Source organism: Poromitra crassiceps (assembly GCF_964638095.1).
Source record: "Poromitra crassiceps genome assembly, chromosome: 6".
Taxonomy (NCBI): Eukaryota; Metazoa; Chordata; class Actinopteri; order Beryciformes; family Melamphaidae; genus Poromitra; species Poromitra crassiceps.
Genome location: NC_139627.1, coordinates 54853556 through 54871055, shown reverse-complemented (window position 1 = coordinate 54871055; position 17500 = coordinate 54853556). Strand labels below are relative to the sequence as shown.

The 17500-nt window shown below is 44.1% G+C and overlaps 1 protein-coding gene across 1 annotated transcript in view; it reads left to right on the top strand.

Annotated features, from left to right (window-relative positions):
• Window positions 1-17500, top strand: part of sucla2 (succinate-CoA ligase ADP-forming subunit beta) — a 43602-nt gene that overhangs the window by 17513 nt on the left and 8589 nt on the right. The window contains exons 4-8 of the mRNA XM_083639355.1: window positions 189-351; window positions 9211-9339; window positions 13182-13320; window positions 14656-14817; window positions 16559-16701. Of these exons, the coding sequence (XP_083495481.1) occupies window positions 189-351; window positions 9211-9339; window positions 13182-13320; window positions 14656-14817; window positions 16559-16701 (736 nt within the window). The remainder of the gene's footprint in view (window positions 1-188; window positions 352-9210; window positions 9340-13181; window positions 13321-14655; window positions 14818-16558; window positions 16702-17500) is intronic.

Here is a 17500-nt window from a genome sequence, read left to right as displayed (position 1 = left end):
GTTAAAAAATGCATTTACGCTTATATAAATCATAAAAGGGGACTCAAAGTTCACCGTGTCGTCTGTTAACCACAGACCTTATTTCATGCATTTATCCAAAATTCCTATACAATCTATAGTCCATAATTCTCACTTTCTGTTCTTTACCTTCTTTGTCCACTCCCCCCCCCCCCCCCCCCCCCTCCCAGGCCAGAGGAGGCACGTGACATCTCGTCCCAGATGATTGGTCGGAAGCTGTACACGAAGCAGACCGGGGAGGCGGGTCGTATCTGCAACCAGGTCTTCATCTGCGAGCGCAGGTATCCACGCAGAGAGTACTACTTCGCCATCACCATGGAGAGGTCCTACCAGGTGAGAGCAAACACACACACACACACACGCACACGCACACATGCGTACACACACACACACACTCCTCCTTTAGTCGGGTTTGTTTCACCAGGTGGGAACAACACCATTCACAGCACACAGATGCACAGAGAATGAACTCCATTCAATCGCTCCAATCGATAATTCAAATGAAACAAAGTTACATTGGGATTGAGAAAAGGGAAGAGCAAATTCACAGTTTGAATACATAGAAGTATTAGATTAGATTATTCGATTCGATTTCGCTTTATTGTCGGACAGTTCCGAAATATGTCTTGTGTCCCAGGACACTGTTTCTCATCGGTACAAACATTTAAACAAGTCTTATGACATCACTGATGACCACTGCGTGTCGCTGCCTCGCCTGCCCTATGACATTGTAATTAGGGCAATTACCTAATTAAGGAATCGGGCTCCGTCAGGTCACCCGCACAGCCCAGGGGTGGAAGCCATCGTCTCGTCTGGTTCCTCCCGATTCTACCTGCTTATACTCCCATCACTTATATAGCCTCACACTGATGACATTATCACTGATGACATCATCACTGAACTCACATTATTATGATATCGTTGATGACATCATCTGTGTGTGTGTGTGTGTGTGTGTGTGTGTGTGTGTGTGTGTGTGCCCCCCTATGACATCACTGATCAGTCTTGTCACAATGCCTCCTTGTGTGTGTGTGTGTGTGTGTGTGATATCATCACTGATGACATCACATCATTAGCTAATTAGCCTAATTAAAGAATCGGGTCACCCGCACTGGTGCCCTTTACACCCCCTGAAAGTTTCAGCCTGATCGCACTTAAAACGGCTTAGCTGTGGCTAGCTTGAAACAAACAAACATCGCCCACATACTCAACACGTTCTCTTACTTTCTAATGTAGCCAAGTACCAAAGTTTGACAAAGTATTTGTATATTATCATTTTATCATTGGATGTAAGTTACTTGTCCCCTAAAACAACGTGCTACTGAGTGCTCACAGAGCCGCTTTTGGCCAGCAGATGATGCAGTTGGATGCTGTCTTCAACCTTACTTTAGGTTCAATTAATAAAAATCTTTAATGGGGTTTCCTGTATGTATGTATGTATGTATGTATAGCCACTTTCAGACATGAACTCCGGATCAGGTGAGGGTTGCTTCCCACTGAGCCTGCCCCGGATGATACGTGAAGTTAACCCTTTCAGACATGAGGCATGTTGCTTTCACACATGAGTAGCACCTCCGCAGAGTTTGTAAAGTAGAGAGGGGGCGGGGGTGGGGGGAATTTGGCATTCAACATTCAACAAACTATCACGACATGCAGTCTGAAAACAAGTTGCTAAAAATATATAATTGGCGATAACTGCCTAACACGGCATATAATCGTTTCCGCATAACGTTAGTAATTAATTAAACAACCCTACAACTCACACCCAGATGCATCGATTTCCTCGAGTCTCAAGCACTACAAAGAAAACAGGTCTTTGCTATGTTCAGTCCTAAAATGCATCAAACCTACTAGAGTTATACAGAATACAGGAAGCTAGACGTTTTTACCTTCAAAATAAAATAAATGTTGTATTACTTAGTAACAAGAAATCAGAACGGTCGACTCACTACGGGTTAAAATTGACTTTTCGAAGGGAGCAGATATTCTTCCAGTTTATCTCTGTTCTGTATCTTTCGGATCACACACACAAAAAAACATTACACGTGCATTTACTTTGTTTAATTGCCATTATTGCGAAGGTTATACCCGGAAGTTTTCGTTTTATACTGCCTGACTTGACGCTACTTGGAATTTGTGGTTCTGCACATGAATCTTCACAAACGCTGTGTAAACGTTAAATCAAAGGCATGAACGCAACCAGATCCAGATACCCTACCCAGCGATGTCCAATACTGGGAAGTGGGACGACCCTCGCGTCCAAAAATACTCATTAAATGTGTGTGCTGTGCGAAGCTATGCAGAAAGGAAATCAGATCAGAGCCATGAGCCTTTCAATCCAGCAACATGTTGGCTGACGCACATGGAGCAGGTTTGAGCTTCATTTGGAAAAACTGAAACGGCATGATGTTTTTTTTGCTCGCTCATTCACATGGACTATTTATATAATAATAATCTGTCACGCTGGCTTTCTGTCTCTGTCCTCATGCACTCACTGAGCTGACTACTTCACGGAGCTCTGGAGGGGGGGAGGACAATCCGCTTCTGATACTAGGGCTCGAGGTACACTTACCTGCGGATAGGAGGAGGATCGCGGGAGCGCGCATAGCTCACCAAAACGTGTTCGCACATATACCACCATCCAGATAACCTCTAGATGACTCCCGAATTCCAAGGCATGTCTGAAAGCGGCTTATGTATGTATGTACGTATGTACTGTATGTATGTATGTATGTATGTATGTACAGGTATGTACGTACAGTATGTATGTCTGTATGTATGTTCGTACACTATGTATGTATGTATGTATGTATGTTACAGTATGTATGTATGTATGTATGTACTGTATGTAAAGGTGGCTCATCTAGTCAGTGGGAAACATGGCACTAACACTGCAGGTTTAGAGGAAACACATTTACAAACCAAGGAGGAATAACATGTTGACATCATGGAGGTGCAGGTTAGGGGTGCTCCAAAAAATCGATTCTGAAATAATAATCTTCACACATGAGGACCACTTTCATGAGTTTTGAAGCGTAAATGCGAGCCCTAGAGGTAAAAAGCTTGTGCTAAGCTAATCCAGAACTACACACAGTGTCACATAGGCGTTTCACCCTGTTGACATGGAAATCATTTGTAACGTGAGCTTACCTTATAGCAGCAATCCATCTTTTCATCACCTTATAATCCTTCGGGAAACGGCGAAATGAGCATTTACCATCTTCTGATTTGTGCTTGCAAAGCACCAAACCATTGTTGACAACTAACTTTAACGCTAGATAATTTGTTATTCTAGAATGTATACGACTACAATTTGAAAATACTACAATTTGAAAATACTACTATTGGAAAATACGAATTAATCTAGTTTGTAAGAGCGAGAGAACTGTGTGTGACCGAAGGCGCGAGAGAAAGAATTTCCGCGTTCACTCGTGATGACGTATAATATCCGCGTCGACATTGTAGTCTCATTTAGCCGTTTGCTAGCTAGCCACCCTTTTAACGGCACATAAAAGCTTCAAAACTCATAAAAGTGGTCTTCATGTGTGAAGATGATGTTACTAAACACTGGTTCGCGTTTGATTAAGCCAGCGTTGCCCAGAGAGATTATTAGAAGCATCGCGCCAAAAACCCATTCAAAACTCCCATAGGCGAAAACTGTGAAGAACCAGGGCTGTTAGCATCGATGATTTCCGGACTCGTTACTGCGGCTCTCTATTATACAAGGACACACAATTCAGAGGTTGGATACAGAGTTTAGTGGTTATGCTGAATAAAGCCACTAGATGGCGTAATAGTAAAAGCTGTGGTGAAAGTGTTGGTGTTGACCTTCAGTGAATTTCTCTGCTCACAGTGCTCAGACATGATGCATGGGCACAAAGACACTGAAACCGCTACCTTCACCGTTTTCCCTTCCAGGTCCAGTTTATGACTCAGGTTAAGAATGAAGTGCTGGTTGGCTACCTGCCAAAGTGTCTGCTAGTGCAGAGGTTTTCAAAGTGGGAGGCGGCATCCCCAGGGGGGCTCCAAACAGTTTCAGGGGAGGCTCAGTGAATGGAAGTGAAACATTACGTTAGTTAAAAGGAGAACATACATGGAAGTCCTTCTCTCCACCTTCTTTTCAGCTGTGGCTGACGGACATGGTCTCGGTTGTGCGTATGGAGAGACTCAGGTTCCAAAGGACTAATTCATTGGGGAAGTTTTTAGTTATCTGGGACCCGTTCCTTTTGACAAGGTTAAAAATGACAAGTGACTCACCTGGTCGATTATTTATGGGCCATTTGTAGTAGATCCTAGTATGCACAGTATCTTTTGTTAGCACATACAGTAGGCATACGTGACTGGTAGCACCACTTTGCAAAGTTGGAAATGTATATTTGTTTTTGTTTTTTTGTCTTTTTATTTTCCCTTTTCCTGTCTGAGTGTTTTTGTTTTTGTTTCTCATGTTCTGAAAAACCATAAAATAAAATATTGAAAAAGAAAAAGAAAAAAGGAGAACATACAGTCATAATAGTCTAAATGTGTGTGCTTTGGTTAGAGATACAGAGGGATTAATTTAAAGTTCTCTGTTGCTACCATGGATTTCTGTCCATTAGAGCCAGACATGAAATGTGAAAAATACCCAAATTAAAGCCCCATGTATATCTCCAATTTGTATATTCATTGTATTGAGTTTGAATGAAGGCTTTTATTTTGGAAATTTGCTACATTGTGCTACATGTTAAACGCGTCAACGCGACCCTGCTCAGTTTATGCAGCCGCTCCTTATGTAAACAAAACACTGTTGCAGATCTGTCACTCAGACATGAGTTCTCTTCACGTTAAATTATCCTGAATGACAGCATTGGACTGAAGAAGTTTGTTATTGTGAGAATTGTGGTTAAGAGATGTTCGCCTGTGGTTGTGAACAGCCTATCCAACATGTTGGATCTGGAGCTGCAGGTAATAAAAAATGCTATTGCAAACTAACTGCAACCATGGCAGAGCCAACTGCTGCAATGCTTAAAAAGCCAGTAAGACAACTCCAAACCCAGAGTTAATTTATTGCTGCAAAGGTGTAGCCTTGTAAACCAGGGCCCGTATTTATCAAGCGTCTCAGAGTGCCATTTTAGTCGTAAGTGCTGAGAATTTGTGAAATTTAGTCCTACTCTCACACTTAAGAATAAAAGCTTTTTATCAACCTTCTTAAGACTAGGAAACACTCCTACTCCCCCAGCTATTTAGGAGTCCTCAGGAGGTGTCCTAAGTGGTTAGGAGTTGCCAGCAGGGCAATGTTGATAGGACACTGTACCATTTCTTCTCACAGTCTGTTGGTGAGCGAACACAATGTACTTGTGATGCATTCAGCTCCAATGCAATATGCTCCCATGCCTTCTTCTTGTCTCAACTGGTGAGAGTTGGGTTGAACTTTCCTTTGATTATTTGTTTCCTCTGCTCTACTAACTCCACTAAGCACAGCGTGTCATCCTCCCTCCAATTCGGCTTTCTTTTGGATTCCATGTTTGCTCATCATACAGCCTATAGAACCTGGCTATATAGGGTAGTCAATTGACAGCACACCAGTTTCGAGTCAGTTGTGGGATTAGGTAAATTGGGTGGATTAGGAAACATTTAGCCTATTCTTGAGTCATTTTCAATGTAGGCTATCTTGTATTATTTTGTTGATAATTTCTTCTGAAATTATTGGTGAATATATGCTACACTCCCATTGTGCATTTCACTGTTGAATCATCTCTATTTAGGATATTCGTGCATAAGGGATTCCATTCAGCGATTGGCCATTCCTGTGTACTTGGAATTGCGTCATCAACATTTCCCTTTACGGCACACACACCTGTCACCACACACACACACACACACACACACACACACACCTGTCGTAAATCAGCTCTGAGATTGACACTTAGGATTGAGTCCTACACCTCGCTGAAAGAGGGAGTGAGATGCATAATAACTGACTATTAACACGTTGAGTGCCATAGCCGAGATATCTCGTCTTACATAATCCAACGCTTGAGTGCCAGAGCCGAGATATCTCGTCTTACATAAACATTTTTTTTTTTTGACGGTGGGACATCAATCAACAACTTTTACGTCTTCTATATCACTATTGGAGCAAGAGAATGTGTATAATCTATTTTACCGACCACTAAGTGGCGACAGTTCTCTCCAGACAGAGACAGAGACAAAGCCACAGCCACGGGACCCGTGGACCAAAAGCAGCCGCCTCCCGCGGAAATGGCTTGGCGATTTTACAGTCAGAAACGAACGAGCCTCATTCTCATACTGTAGGCGGGGACGCTTCGCGCTGCTGCGGTGGGGGGTTCCAGAAATGGACTGGGTGAGCAGCATAAAGCCTAGAGTCGCACGGGGGTTCATCGGGGCTCTCAAACCCAAGAGACAGTGAGACCTATCCACACTCGCTGCCAGGGAGAGTCGCTGCTCAAACTCCCAGCAGCAGAGCACTGCGCAGCACAGACGGAGGGAGGAGTTTGGAGACACTCTCTCTCTCTCTCTCTCTCTCTCTCTCTCTCTCTCTAGAGAGAGAGAGAGAGAGAGAGAGAGAGAGAGAGAGAGAGAGAGAGAGAGAGAGAGCACAGAGTGGGAGACAAGGGCACCCATAATCACAGGCACGTGAGGTGGTTCTAAAAATCCATTTATCTCCAAACTCTCTGAAAATCTCTGAAACCATGCTGTACTCAACGGCTAATATCTACATAACTACTAACTCTGCAAACTAACTCTTTTAGACAGAGAAAGCACACATTCTATTAGTTATTTTTAGATGATTGGTGTTCACGAATTCTTAACAGAAAATAATCCTCGGCTCTTGTAAAATGAGCCAGAATCCTCAAAAAAAAACCTGGCACAACTTACCTACAGGATTGAAAAAATGGCTGGCACTCAATGTGTTAAGTGCAGCTTTTGGCTGGGATTTTTTTTGCTCATAAGTGTACTCTTAGCAGTGTTCTTAGGAGTAATTCTAGGACGCTTGATAAATACGGGCCCAGGCCTCCAGCCCTGGAAGGGGGGGGGGGGGGGGTTTGCAGAAATTGCAAAGTGCTCTAGCCAATCAGCGACCTCGTAACCGGCCAATCAGGAACGCCACGGACAAAACAGTAATGGCTGCCTCCGTGCCTGTCTGCCTCGAGGAGTTTAAACAGCCATAAAGTGCAGTTATTGCAGAAATAGACTCAATAACGATAATTAAACAAGTACAGGAGTATCGCCGCAACAGCAGAGTTTCTCGGTGGTAAGAGGTTTTCGCCGTTCTCCCGAGTTGATTTGGGTTTGACTGGATCCAACGCTGATTGGCTGAAGGAGTTGTCTGTCAAGGCAAATACACCCGCCCAGCTTCCGCCCACTACAAACACTGGGGCAGAGCTTGAGCTTGATTTACCAGGCTAGCAAAGGTGGAGGGACTCTGAAAACATGAGCGATGCAGAGTTGGCCTTTTTACGTTTATTGGACATTTAAAACTTGCTAACACGCACACACACGTTAGCTGCAGAAACGTTAACATTATTATTTTCGCGTGGAGGGGTTGACGCTTTTTCCACGACCACATGTCACTGATTGTCATTTCCACCATAAAGATGCATCGCGGCAGAATAACGTTATTTGATGGAGAGAAAAAGTCTAGTGGAGTTTCACTAGTGGCAACTAGGGATGTTCATTTTGAAAATTTTCCATAATCGAAAATCGGTGAAAAATTAACGATCAATTATCGATTATCGATCATATTAATAATTATATATATATATATATATATATATATATATATATATATATATATATTTTTTTTTAACAAAATGAATGCCTATGGCAGAAAATACGAAAGACAACGTGTTCTCCTCAATGAACTCTTTATTTCAATGTGTCTCCTCTCCAACACTCTGCTGTCCCCGGCGCATGCCGGTGTGAATTCCCCATGTTTAAAACAGTTTTGTTGGCACAAAGGCCCGTGCCCAGCCAGAAAACTTAGAGACTATATGAAGCTCCACCTCACGTTAGTCGGCTGTGCAATGGAGTGGGGCGAGGAGGAACGAATTCCACCCAAACCTAGTCCGCAAAAAAATAAATAATAATAATTATAATAATAATAATAACAAAATCGATAAAAATTCCACATGATCGATTCCATTCCTTAATGATCAATTATCGATTTTCGATAACTGATGCATCCCTAGCGGCAACGTTAACGTTACTGAATGACTCAAGAGTAATGTTACCTAGAGAGACGTGGGTTCCTGAGGACCCCAAGTATCTCTAGGTAACATTGCTCTTGAGTCATTTATTTTCAACTTTTTTGAACATACGAACAAGACAAACAAACAGGCTCAGACACAGGAAGACAAAAGGGAAAAAACATACGAGAGGAAAAAAAATATTATCGACATTCAGTATTACGTTGTGCTACGAGTCGCGTAAGGGGACATTCACACCAAAAGCGTTTTTGGAGCTGCCAGCACCTTTCTGCAATTCATTCTCTATGTAAGGACGCGCTAAACGTGCTCCTCTTTCATGGAACGCACCTGGCGTTTAAACGCTGGTGGCGTCTCGTTTTTTTGGCGGAGCGCTCTGGGCGTATTTAAGCTGAAAAAGTTGAACATTTGGAGGAAAAGCGCCCTGCTCGTCTTTTCCACTCCTCCTACCTTTTCTCCTCCCAGACGGATCCTCAACCTCCGCTGCTGGCAGAATTAGCAATAATCTGGCTTTCATGTTGACAGTGAACAACATCAAAACAGACAAAACCAGCTGGCTACCGTCCGTGTGGTCGTTGTGTTCTGATCTGTACCGCACGCGACTGCAGGGGGAAACAAAACGAAGCGCAAAAATAAACGCTCCGTGCGCTGTCTTTTGTGCACAATGGAAGCGCTCCCAACATGATTTTCACAGCGTTCTGACTGAAAAAAGCGATTTGGGTGTGAACGCCGCCTAACGTGCTTATATGCTTGTAAGAGATATTGTTGCCCGGGATCCCGGGCAACAATATCTCTTACATCTCTGTTCAGTTTTAACAGCCTGATAGACAGAGTGATATGAGTTAGAGAGGGATAAGAATACTACTGTATTATTACCAAACACACATCTGAAAATCAAACCAAGAAGATCCACACTGAAGGTCTGGAAAAGTATGGAATTCTAAAATGTAATCCAGAGTATAAACCTTGGCCCCTCCCCCTCCGGCAGGGCCCCGTGCTGATTGGCAGCTCCCAAGGGGGCGTGAACATCGAGGACGTGGCGGCGGAGAATCCGGATGCCATCGTCAAGGAGCCCATCGATATTGTGGAGGGGATCAAGATGGAGCAGGCTCTCAAGGTAGCATCAGCACCACACACACACACTCTCACACACACACACACACACACACACACACACCTGGCCTCACGATTCGATTCGATTACAATTAATCTGTCAACGATTCGGTTCGATTAGATTCCACGATGCATCTCGATGCATCTGGATACAGCTCAAAGTATTGCAGTTGTCTCACAGAATTGTATTCAGCCAAACATACATCTTTGCAAGTAGAAGGTTCCCATTTGCATCGAGACTGGCTCCCTGGAGAAGCTTGCTTGTTCCCAGATCAGGAGCTCAGTACAGAAGGACACACAGTCAAAGGTTTTATACTGTGTATTCACACATATCTCAAATAGTATTCTCACATCTCTTCACAAGCTCTGTTTTGAGCAGCTCACAGAAGCAAAGGACAGCAGTTGAGAGAAGATGACTGTAGCCAAGACAGAAGTCCAGCAAGGCCACATCACTGTCACTGTGCTCCGCTCACGTCCAACATGACATAAGCCGTCTGTTTCTGTGGAATGGAATTTTAGAATGGAATGAAATATGTCACTATGTGAACCTGCGTCTGTCTTGACGCGGCTTTTGAAGGCAACTCTGAGCCCTGCAAGGCCACCATGACAGTGCAGGGTGTGAGATAGAAAGAGCTGTTAATGTGCCTTATAGGCTATCTGAGTATGAGTCTGTATTGTGACATGCACTTATAACTCATGTCTCATACCAATAATTATGTCTATGCAATTATAGCTTATTGATTATTAAATGAGCCGATGGAACTTACATTTTCTACAACAGATACATATCAAGTCCCTTTTTTTTTACTTAGAAAGTGCTTTAAAATCTGAATATCAACAGAAATTTAAAGTGTAACTAACCCCCAAAACACTTTTTTTCAGCTTTTAACCAATATATATATGACTTTTGGGGTGGGGTGTGAAGAATTCTGGTCAAAATTTCCACATTTGAGACCAAACTGTTACCATTGTACCATTTGTATCATTTTCAGCCGCATAAGTGCCCTCTATGGGTTAGTGATGTCACGGTACCAATAATTCAGTAGTCGGTACCGGTACTAGTGAATTTCCACGGTACTCGGTACCAATTTCGGTACCACGGTAAAAAAAACAGACTGATATTTCTTCAACATATTCTCCTGCATTAAAGGAACACTCCGTCCATTTTCAACCAGCTTTGTATCATTAGAACATCAGTAGTATATCAGAAAACTGTAAACGGTTTTGAAGTCTGTCATTTAATTTGACAGTTATTGAGTGTTAAAGTGTGGACCAGTGACATCACTGGTCCACACTAACTCACATTAATAACTCATTAACTCAAATCAACTCTCAATAACTGTCAAACTATTCATCATTCATCTAGTTTGACAGTTATTGAGAGTTGATTTGAGTTAATGAGTTATTAATTTGAGTTACTACACTTTAAAGGAGAGTTTCGTTTTTTTACACCACGGTCCTCATTTCCAGCTTAAAATATTATGTTTTACTCACCGAAATAGTTTGGCTTCATTCGGATGCCCACGGAAGATTTTGAGCTCCGAGTACCGTAGTCTCCTCAAACAGGCTATAACGAGAGCCTGCGGCGAGTGCGGGCATGCTGCACACGCTCTCTAAATTACACTTTTTCTGTCAGATCACGGTTCATTATGGTTGTAAATATAATTATTTAGCTAATAGCTAGAAGCTAACCTAACAACAACACAACAGTCAACGTTGATCTGCCCCGGATGGCGGATGGGGTTACAGTGCCCATCTTCCCCCTCTGTGAAACCACACTTCTTCAGAGGAACCACAGAAGGGGGAAGATGGGCACTGTAACCCCATCCGCCATCCGGGGCAGATCAACGTTGACTGTTGTGTTGTTGTTAGCTTAGCTTCTAGCTATTAGCTAAATAATTATATTTACAACCATAATGAACCGTGATCTGACAGAAAAACTGTAATACACACAGCTCATTTGCTGTTTGTGTCACTTGACCTGTTAATCACCTGTTAATTGATTACAATCATCTGTTATTTTACTACCAAGATGGCCGTGTGGTGATGTAACAGAATACTATCAATAAAAGCCACTATAATCATAAATAGAAATAAAATGAAGGAGAGGGCATTGTGTTGCTGTAAATCATTCTCAACCGTTTTCATATAGTTCACATTGGGGCAATGGACCCCCATATGATGAGATTTGGTCTCTCGGATGCAATTTTTTTTTTTTTTTTTAATGTAGCCTAGATAGGATTTTGTCCAGAATTCCATATAGGTTGAGAGATAACAGAGAATCCTGGAATCCTCTCAAGGACCACTGGTGGTCCCCGGACCCCACATTGAGAACCACTCAACCACTTATTGTGCAGAGAGAAAGAGAGAAGAGAGGAGGAGGGCCGGGGGGAGAATGTTGTGTGTGTACGGCCCAGCTGCAACTACTCCGCTCCGCTCTGGTCTCGTGCTAAATGAGAGGAAAAAGCAGGGGGTGATTTTCTGCACCTTTTGACAAGAATCACGAAAAAGCCCCAAACGAAAATGAAAAACTGACTTCATAGCGTTCTAGAGGACAAGTTGGACAAATTAACGTGTTTACCTCAAGGCAGAAATCTCCCATTGTGATTACATTAGATTACATTAGAGCGTGTTCAGAGCGTGTCCTGCCTATTGTGCTCTGCTGCGGCTGGCTCGCGTCACCAGGCTTTTAACGACATACATGGGAGTCAATGGCAGGTCACCAGTGTTGGCTAGTTGTTGATATTTATAAAGATTTTGTAGCTCTCGTATAACGTTTTTCTTGATGCGGTGGGCAAACTGTCATGGCGTCGTTTTCCGGTAATTTTTTTTCCAAAGTTTCCTGTCTGAGCACAGCCAAAGAGTATAGTGAGACAAGAGGAGACGATCTTTGCCGCCTTTTCTTGGTTTTTCCCATAGTTTTTTTTTTTCAAATCAAGCAGCATGCTGTTTTGTCACATATCTGGGGGGGTAAGTCCCCCTTTAAACATAAACAATTCAACGATTCATCCGCCAACGATTCGATTCGATTCACACGTCCGCATCGCTATGCATCGATTATGCGATTCATTTTGACACCCCTAACACACTCACACACACCCAACACACTCACTCACTCACGCGTGATTTCTATTCGCACATAGGATAAGCAATAACCACGCCCTGTGGCGCCAGGATTGGCCAGGAGCATTGAAGCTTGGCACTAAAGCACCTGCGTTTTTTCATCTTTTAAAATAAAGATGTTTAAAAAACTATTGCTTGTTACATTTTCAGTGCTGTACCTTTTCTCTGGGTAAGAATTGAGCTTGAAATTAACGATATGATACATTATATTATATGAGCTATGAACGTGAACACAACACCGTTTATATTATTGCATGTTTTTGTAGATTGTGTACATTGTGTAGATTACAATTATTATGCTTATTATTATTATTACTATGCTAAGGAAGGTAGGTGACCATAATTCATTTCAATGTCCGCTCTCGAAATCGCTGTCCAGTGTTTGTGGTGTGGGAGATTCCAGCTGTCAAAAGAAGAAGACAAAAGACTTGCTCCTGGCCAAAGGCCAATACCGGCGCCACAGGGCGTGGTTATTGCTTATCCTATGTGCGAATAGAAATCACGCCTCACACACACACACACACACACAAGCTCCCGCAGCCAGCCGTGTGGAAGACGAGGAAATGCAAATGCAAAAACAATTGAATGAGCAACATTTAATAAATAAGACCCAAGTCAAATTCAATAATTGACTGTGTGTATTATGTGTGTTGTGTTGTGTGTGTGTGTGTACATGTGTTGTGTTCTTGTGTGATTGTGGTGTGTGTGTGTGTGTGTGTGCAGGTGGCAAACAGCATGGGCTTCCCCCCCGCCCTGGTGCAGGAGGCAGCAGAGAACATGATCAAACTCTACAACATCTTCATCAAATACGATGCCTCCATGCTGGAGATCAACCCCATGGTGGAGGACTCCTCTGGCATTGGTACACAATACACACAGGCACGCACGTGCACAGACACACACACACAGGCACGCACGTGCACAGATACACACACACACACGCACGTGCACAGACACACACACACAAGCACGCACGCACATGCACAGACAGACACACACACACGCACGTGCACAGATACACGCACACACACGCACGTGCACAGACACACACACACAGGCACGCACGTGCACAGACACACACACGCACGTGCACAGACACACACACACATACACACGTGCACAGATACACACACACAGGCACAGACACACACACACACACACACGTGCACAGATACACACACACAGGCACAGACAGACACACACACACGCACGTGCACAGACACACTAGTTTTGAAGCCTCTAGATTGGCATTTGGCACCGTCGCCATCTTGGTTATTTCTTGGCCACTTAGTTGTGGCTCTTTTGTCCTATTTAAAATACATCAATACATGTTTGTTTGTTGTGTCTCCTGCAGTGATGTGCATGATCTATATTTGTTGTGTCTCCTGCAGTGATGTGCATGATCTGTATTTGTTGTGTCTCCTGCAGTGATGTGCATGATCTGTATTTGTTGTGTCTCCTGCAGTGATGTGCATGATCTATATTTGTTGTGTCTCCTGCAGTGATGTGCATGATCTATATTTGTTGTGTCTCCTGCAGTGATGTGCATGGTCTATATTTGTTGTGTCTCCTGCAGTGATGTGCATGATCTATATTTGTTGTGTCTCCTGCAGTGATGTGCATGATCTGTATTTGTTGTGTCTCCTGCAGTGATGTGCATGATCTGTATTGTGTCTCCTGCAGTGATGTGCATGATCTGTATTTGTTGTGTCTCCTGCAGTGATGTGCATGATCTGTATTGTGTCTCCTGCAGTGATGTGCATGATCTGTATTTGTTGTGTCTCCTGCAGTGATGTGCATGGTCTATATTTGTTGTGTCTCCTGCAGTGATGTGCATGGTCTATATTTGTTGTGTCTCCTGCAGTGATGTGCATGGTCTATATTTGTTGTGTCTCCTGCAGTGATGTGCATGATCTGTATTTGTTGTGTCTCCTGCAGTGATGTGCATGGTCTATATTTGTTGTGTCTCCTGCAGTGATGTGCATGGTCTATATTTGTTGTGTCTCCTGCAGTGATGTGCATGATCTGTATTTGTTGTGTCTCCTGCAGTGATGTGCATGATCTGTATTTGTTGTGTCTCCTGCAGTGATGTGCATGATCTATATTTGTTGTGTCTCCTGCAGTGATGTGCATGATCTGTATTTGTTGTGTCTCCTGCAGTGATGTGCATGATCTGTATTTGTTGTGTCTCCTGCAGTGATGTGCATGGACGCCAAGATCAACTTCGACTCCAACGCAGCGTACCGGCAGCAGAAGGTATTCGACATGCAGGACTGGACCCAGGAGGACCCCCGAGACAGGCAGGCCGCCAAGGCCGACCTGAACTACATCGGCCTGGACGGGACCATCGGCTGCCTGGGTGAGAACAGGGCAACACACCAGGGTGGAAAATTAGTGGGGTAAACGAGAGCTTTTAATGCCCCCGTTATTTGCAAAGTGTGTCCGGACCTTCTTCTGTATTTGCAACACTAACCAGGATGGTTACCTTGGACAGGCTCAGGGACATAACCAGGCTAACTGGATGGTTACCTTGGACAGGCTCAGGGACATAACCAGGCTAACTGGATGTTAATGGGGACAGGTTCAGGGACATAACCAGGCTAACTGGGTGTTAATGGGGACAGGTTCAGGGACATAACCAGGCTAACTGGATGTTAACTTGGACAGGCTCAGGGACATAACCAGGCTAACTGGATGTTAATGGGGACAGGTTCAGGGACATAACCAGGCTAACTGGGTGTTAATGGGGACAGGTTCAGGGACATAACCAGGCTAACTGGATGTTACCTTGGACAGGCTCAGGGACATAACCAGGCTAACTGGATGTTAACTTGGACAGGCTCAGGGACATAACCAGGCTAACTGGATGTTAATGGGGACAGGTTCAGGGACATAACCAGGCTAACTGGATGTTAATGGGGACAGGTTCAGGGACATAACCAGGCTAACTGGATGTTAATGGGGACAGGTTCAGGGACATAACCAGGCTAACTGGATGTTAATGGGGACAGGTTCAGGGACATAACCAGGCTAGCTAACTGGTTTTAATGGGGACAGGTTCAGGGACATAACCAGGCTAACTGGATGTTAATGGGGACAGGTTCAGGGACATAACCAGGCTAACTGGATGTTAATGGGGACAGGTTCAGGGACATAACCAGGCTAGCTAACTGGTTTTAATGGGGACAGGTTCAGGGACATAACCAGGCTAACTGGATGTTAATGGGGACAGGTTCAGGGACATAACCAGGCTAACTGGATGTTAATGGGGACAGGTTCAGGGACATAACCAGGCTAACTGGATGTTAATGGGGACAGGTTCAGGGACATAACCAGGCTAACTGGTTTTAATGGGGACAGGTTCAGGGACATAACCAGGCTAACTGGATGTTAATGGGGACAGGTTCAGGGACATAACCAGGCTAACTGGATGTTAATGGGGACAGGTTCAGGGACATAACCAGGCTAACTGGGTGTTAATGGGGACAGGTTCAGGGACATAACCAGGCTAACTGGATGTTAACTTGGACAGGCTCAGGGACATAACCAGGCTAGCTAACTGGATGTTAATGGGGACAGGTTCAGGGACATAACCAGGCTAACTGGATGTTAATGGGGACAGGTTCAGGGACATAACCAGGCTAACTGGATGTTAATGGGGACAGGTTCAGGGACATAACCAGGCTAACTGGGTGTTAATGGGGACAGGTTCAGGGACATAACCAGGCTAACTGGATGTTAACTTGGACAGGCTCAGGGACATAACCAGGCTAGCTAACTGGATGTTAATGGGGACAGGTTCAGGGACATAACCAGGCTAACTGGATGTTAATGGGGACAGGTTCAGGGACATAACCAGGCTAACTGGATGTTAATGGGGACAGGTTCAGGGACATAACCAGGCTAACTGGATGTTAATGGGGACAGGTTCAGGGACATAACCAGGCTAACTGGATGTTACCTTGGACAGGTTCAGGGACATAACCAGGCTAACTGGATGTTACCTTGGACAGGTTCAGGGACATAACCAGGCTAACTGGATGTTAATGGGGACAGGTTCAGGGACATAACCAGGCTAACTGGATGATTGTGTGTTCTAGTTAACGGAGCCGGGCTGGCCATGGCCACCATGGACATCATCAAGCTGCACGGCGGCACACCCGCCAACTTCCTGGATGTTGGGGGCGGAGCCACAGCTCACCAGGTGACCGAGGCCTTCAAGCTCATCACCTCTGACAGGAAGGTAAGACCCTCATCAGCAGCTCTCACAGTATATATATATATATATATATATATGGATGGGTATCGTTAGGATTTCATCACAGCTATGGATGGGTATCGTTAGGATTTCATTGATAGCGATACTTATCGATACTCTTATCACAGCTATGGATGGGTATCGTTAGGATTTCATTGATAGCGATACTTATCGATACTCTTATTGATACTACTCTCCATAATTTGGTGCCAAAAAATCAAGACATGGCATGAAAAGATGTGAAGTTATTTTGAGCTGGGGGAGTGGCGCTCTGCCATGTTTGCATTTCTTTGAACCAATCACAAGCATCTTGGGCGGGGCTAAGCACACGGGATGCGGCGACTATTGCAAAACAATAGCATCTGGGGGGACTTGTTTTGCTGCAACAAAATGTGAAAGAAAAGACGGCACAAAAGCGTAAAAGACATATGTCAGAGGTTGTTGTTTGACGTAGCGACGTGAAGACGTATGTCAGAGGTTGTTGTTTCACGTAGCGACGTGAAGACGTATGTCAGAGGTTGTTGTTTCACGTAGCGACGTGAAGACGTATGTCAGAGGTTGTTGTTTCACGTAGCGACGTGAAGACGTATGTCAGAGGTTGTTGTTTCACGTAGTGACGTGAAGACGTATGTCAGAGGTTGTTGTTTCACGTAGTGACGTGAAGACGTATGTCAGAGGTTGTTGTTTCACGTAGCGACGTGAAGACATACGTCAGAGGTTGTTGTTTCACGTAGTGACGTGAAGACGTATGTCAGAGGTTGTTGTTTCACGTAGTGACGTGAAG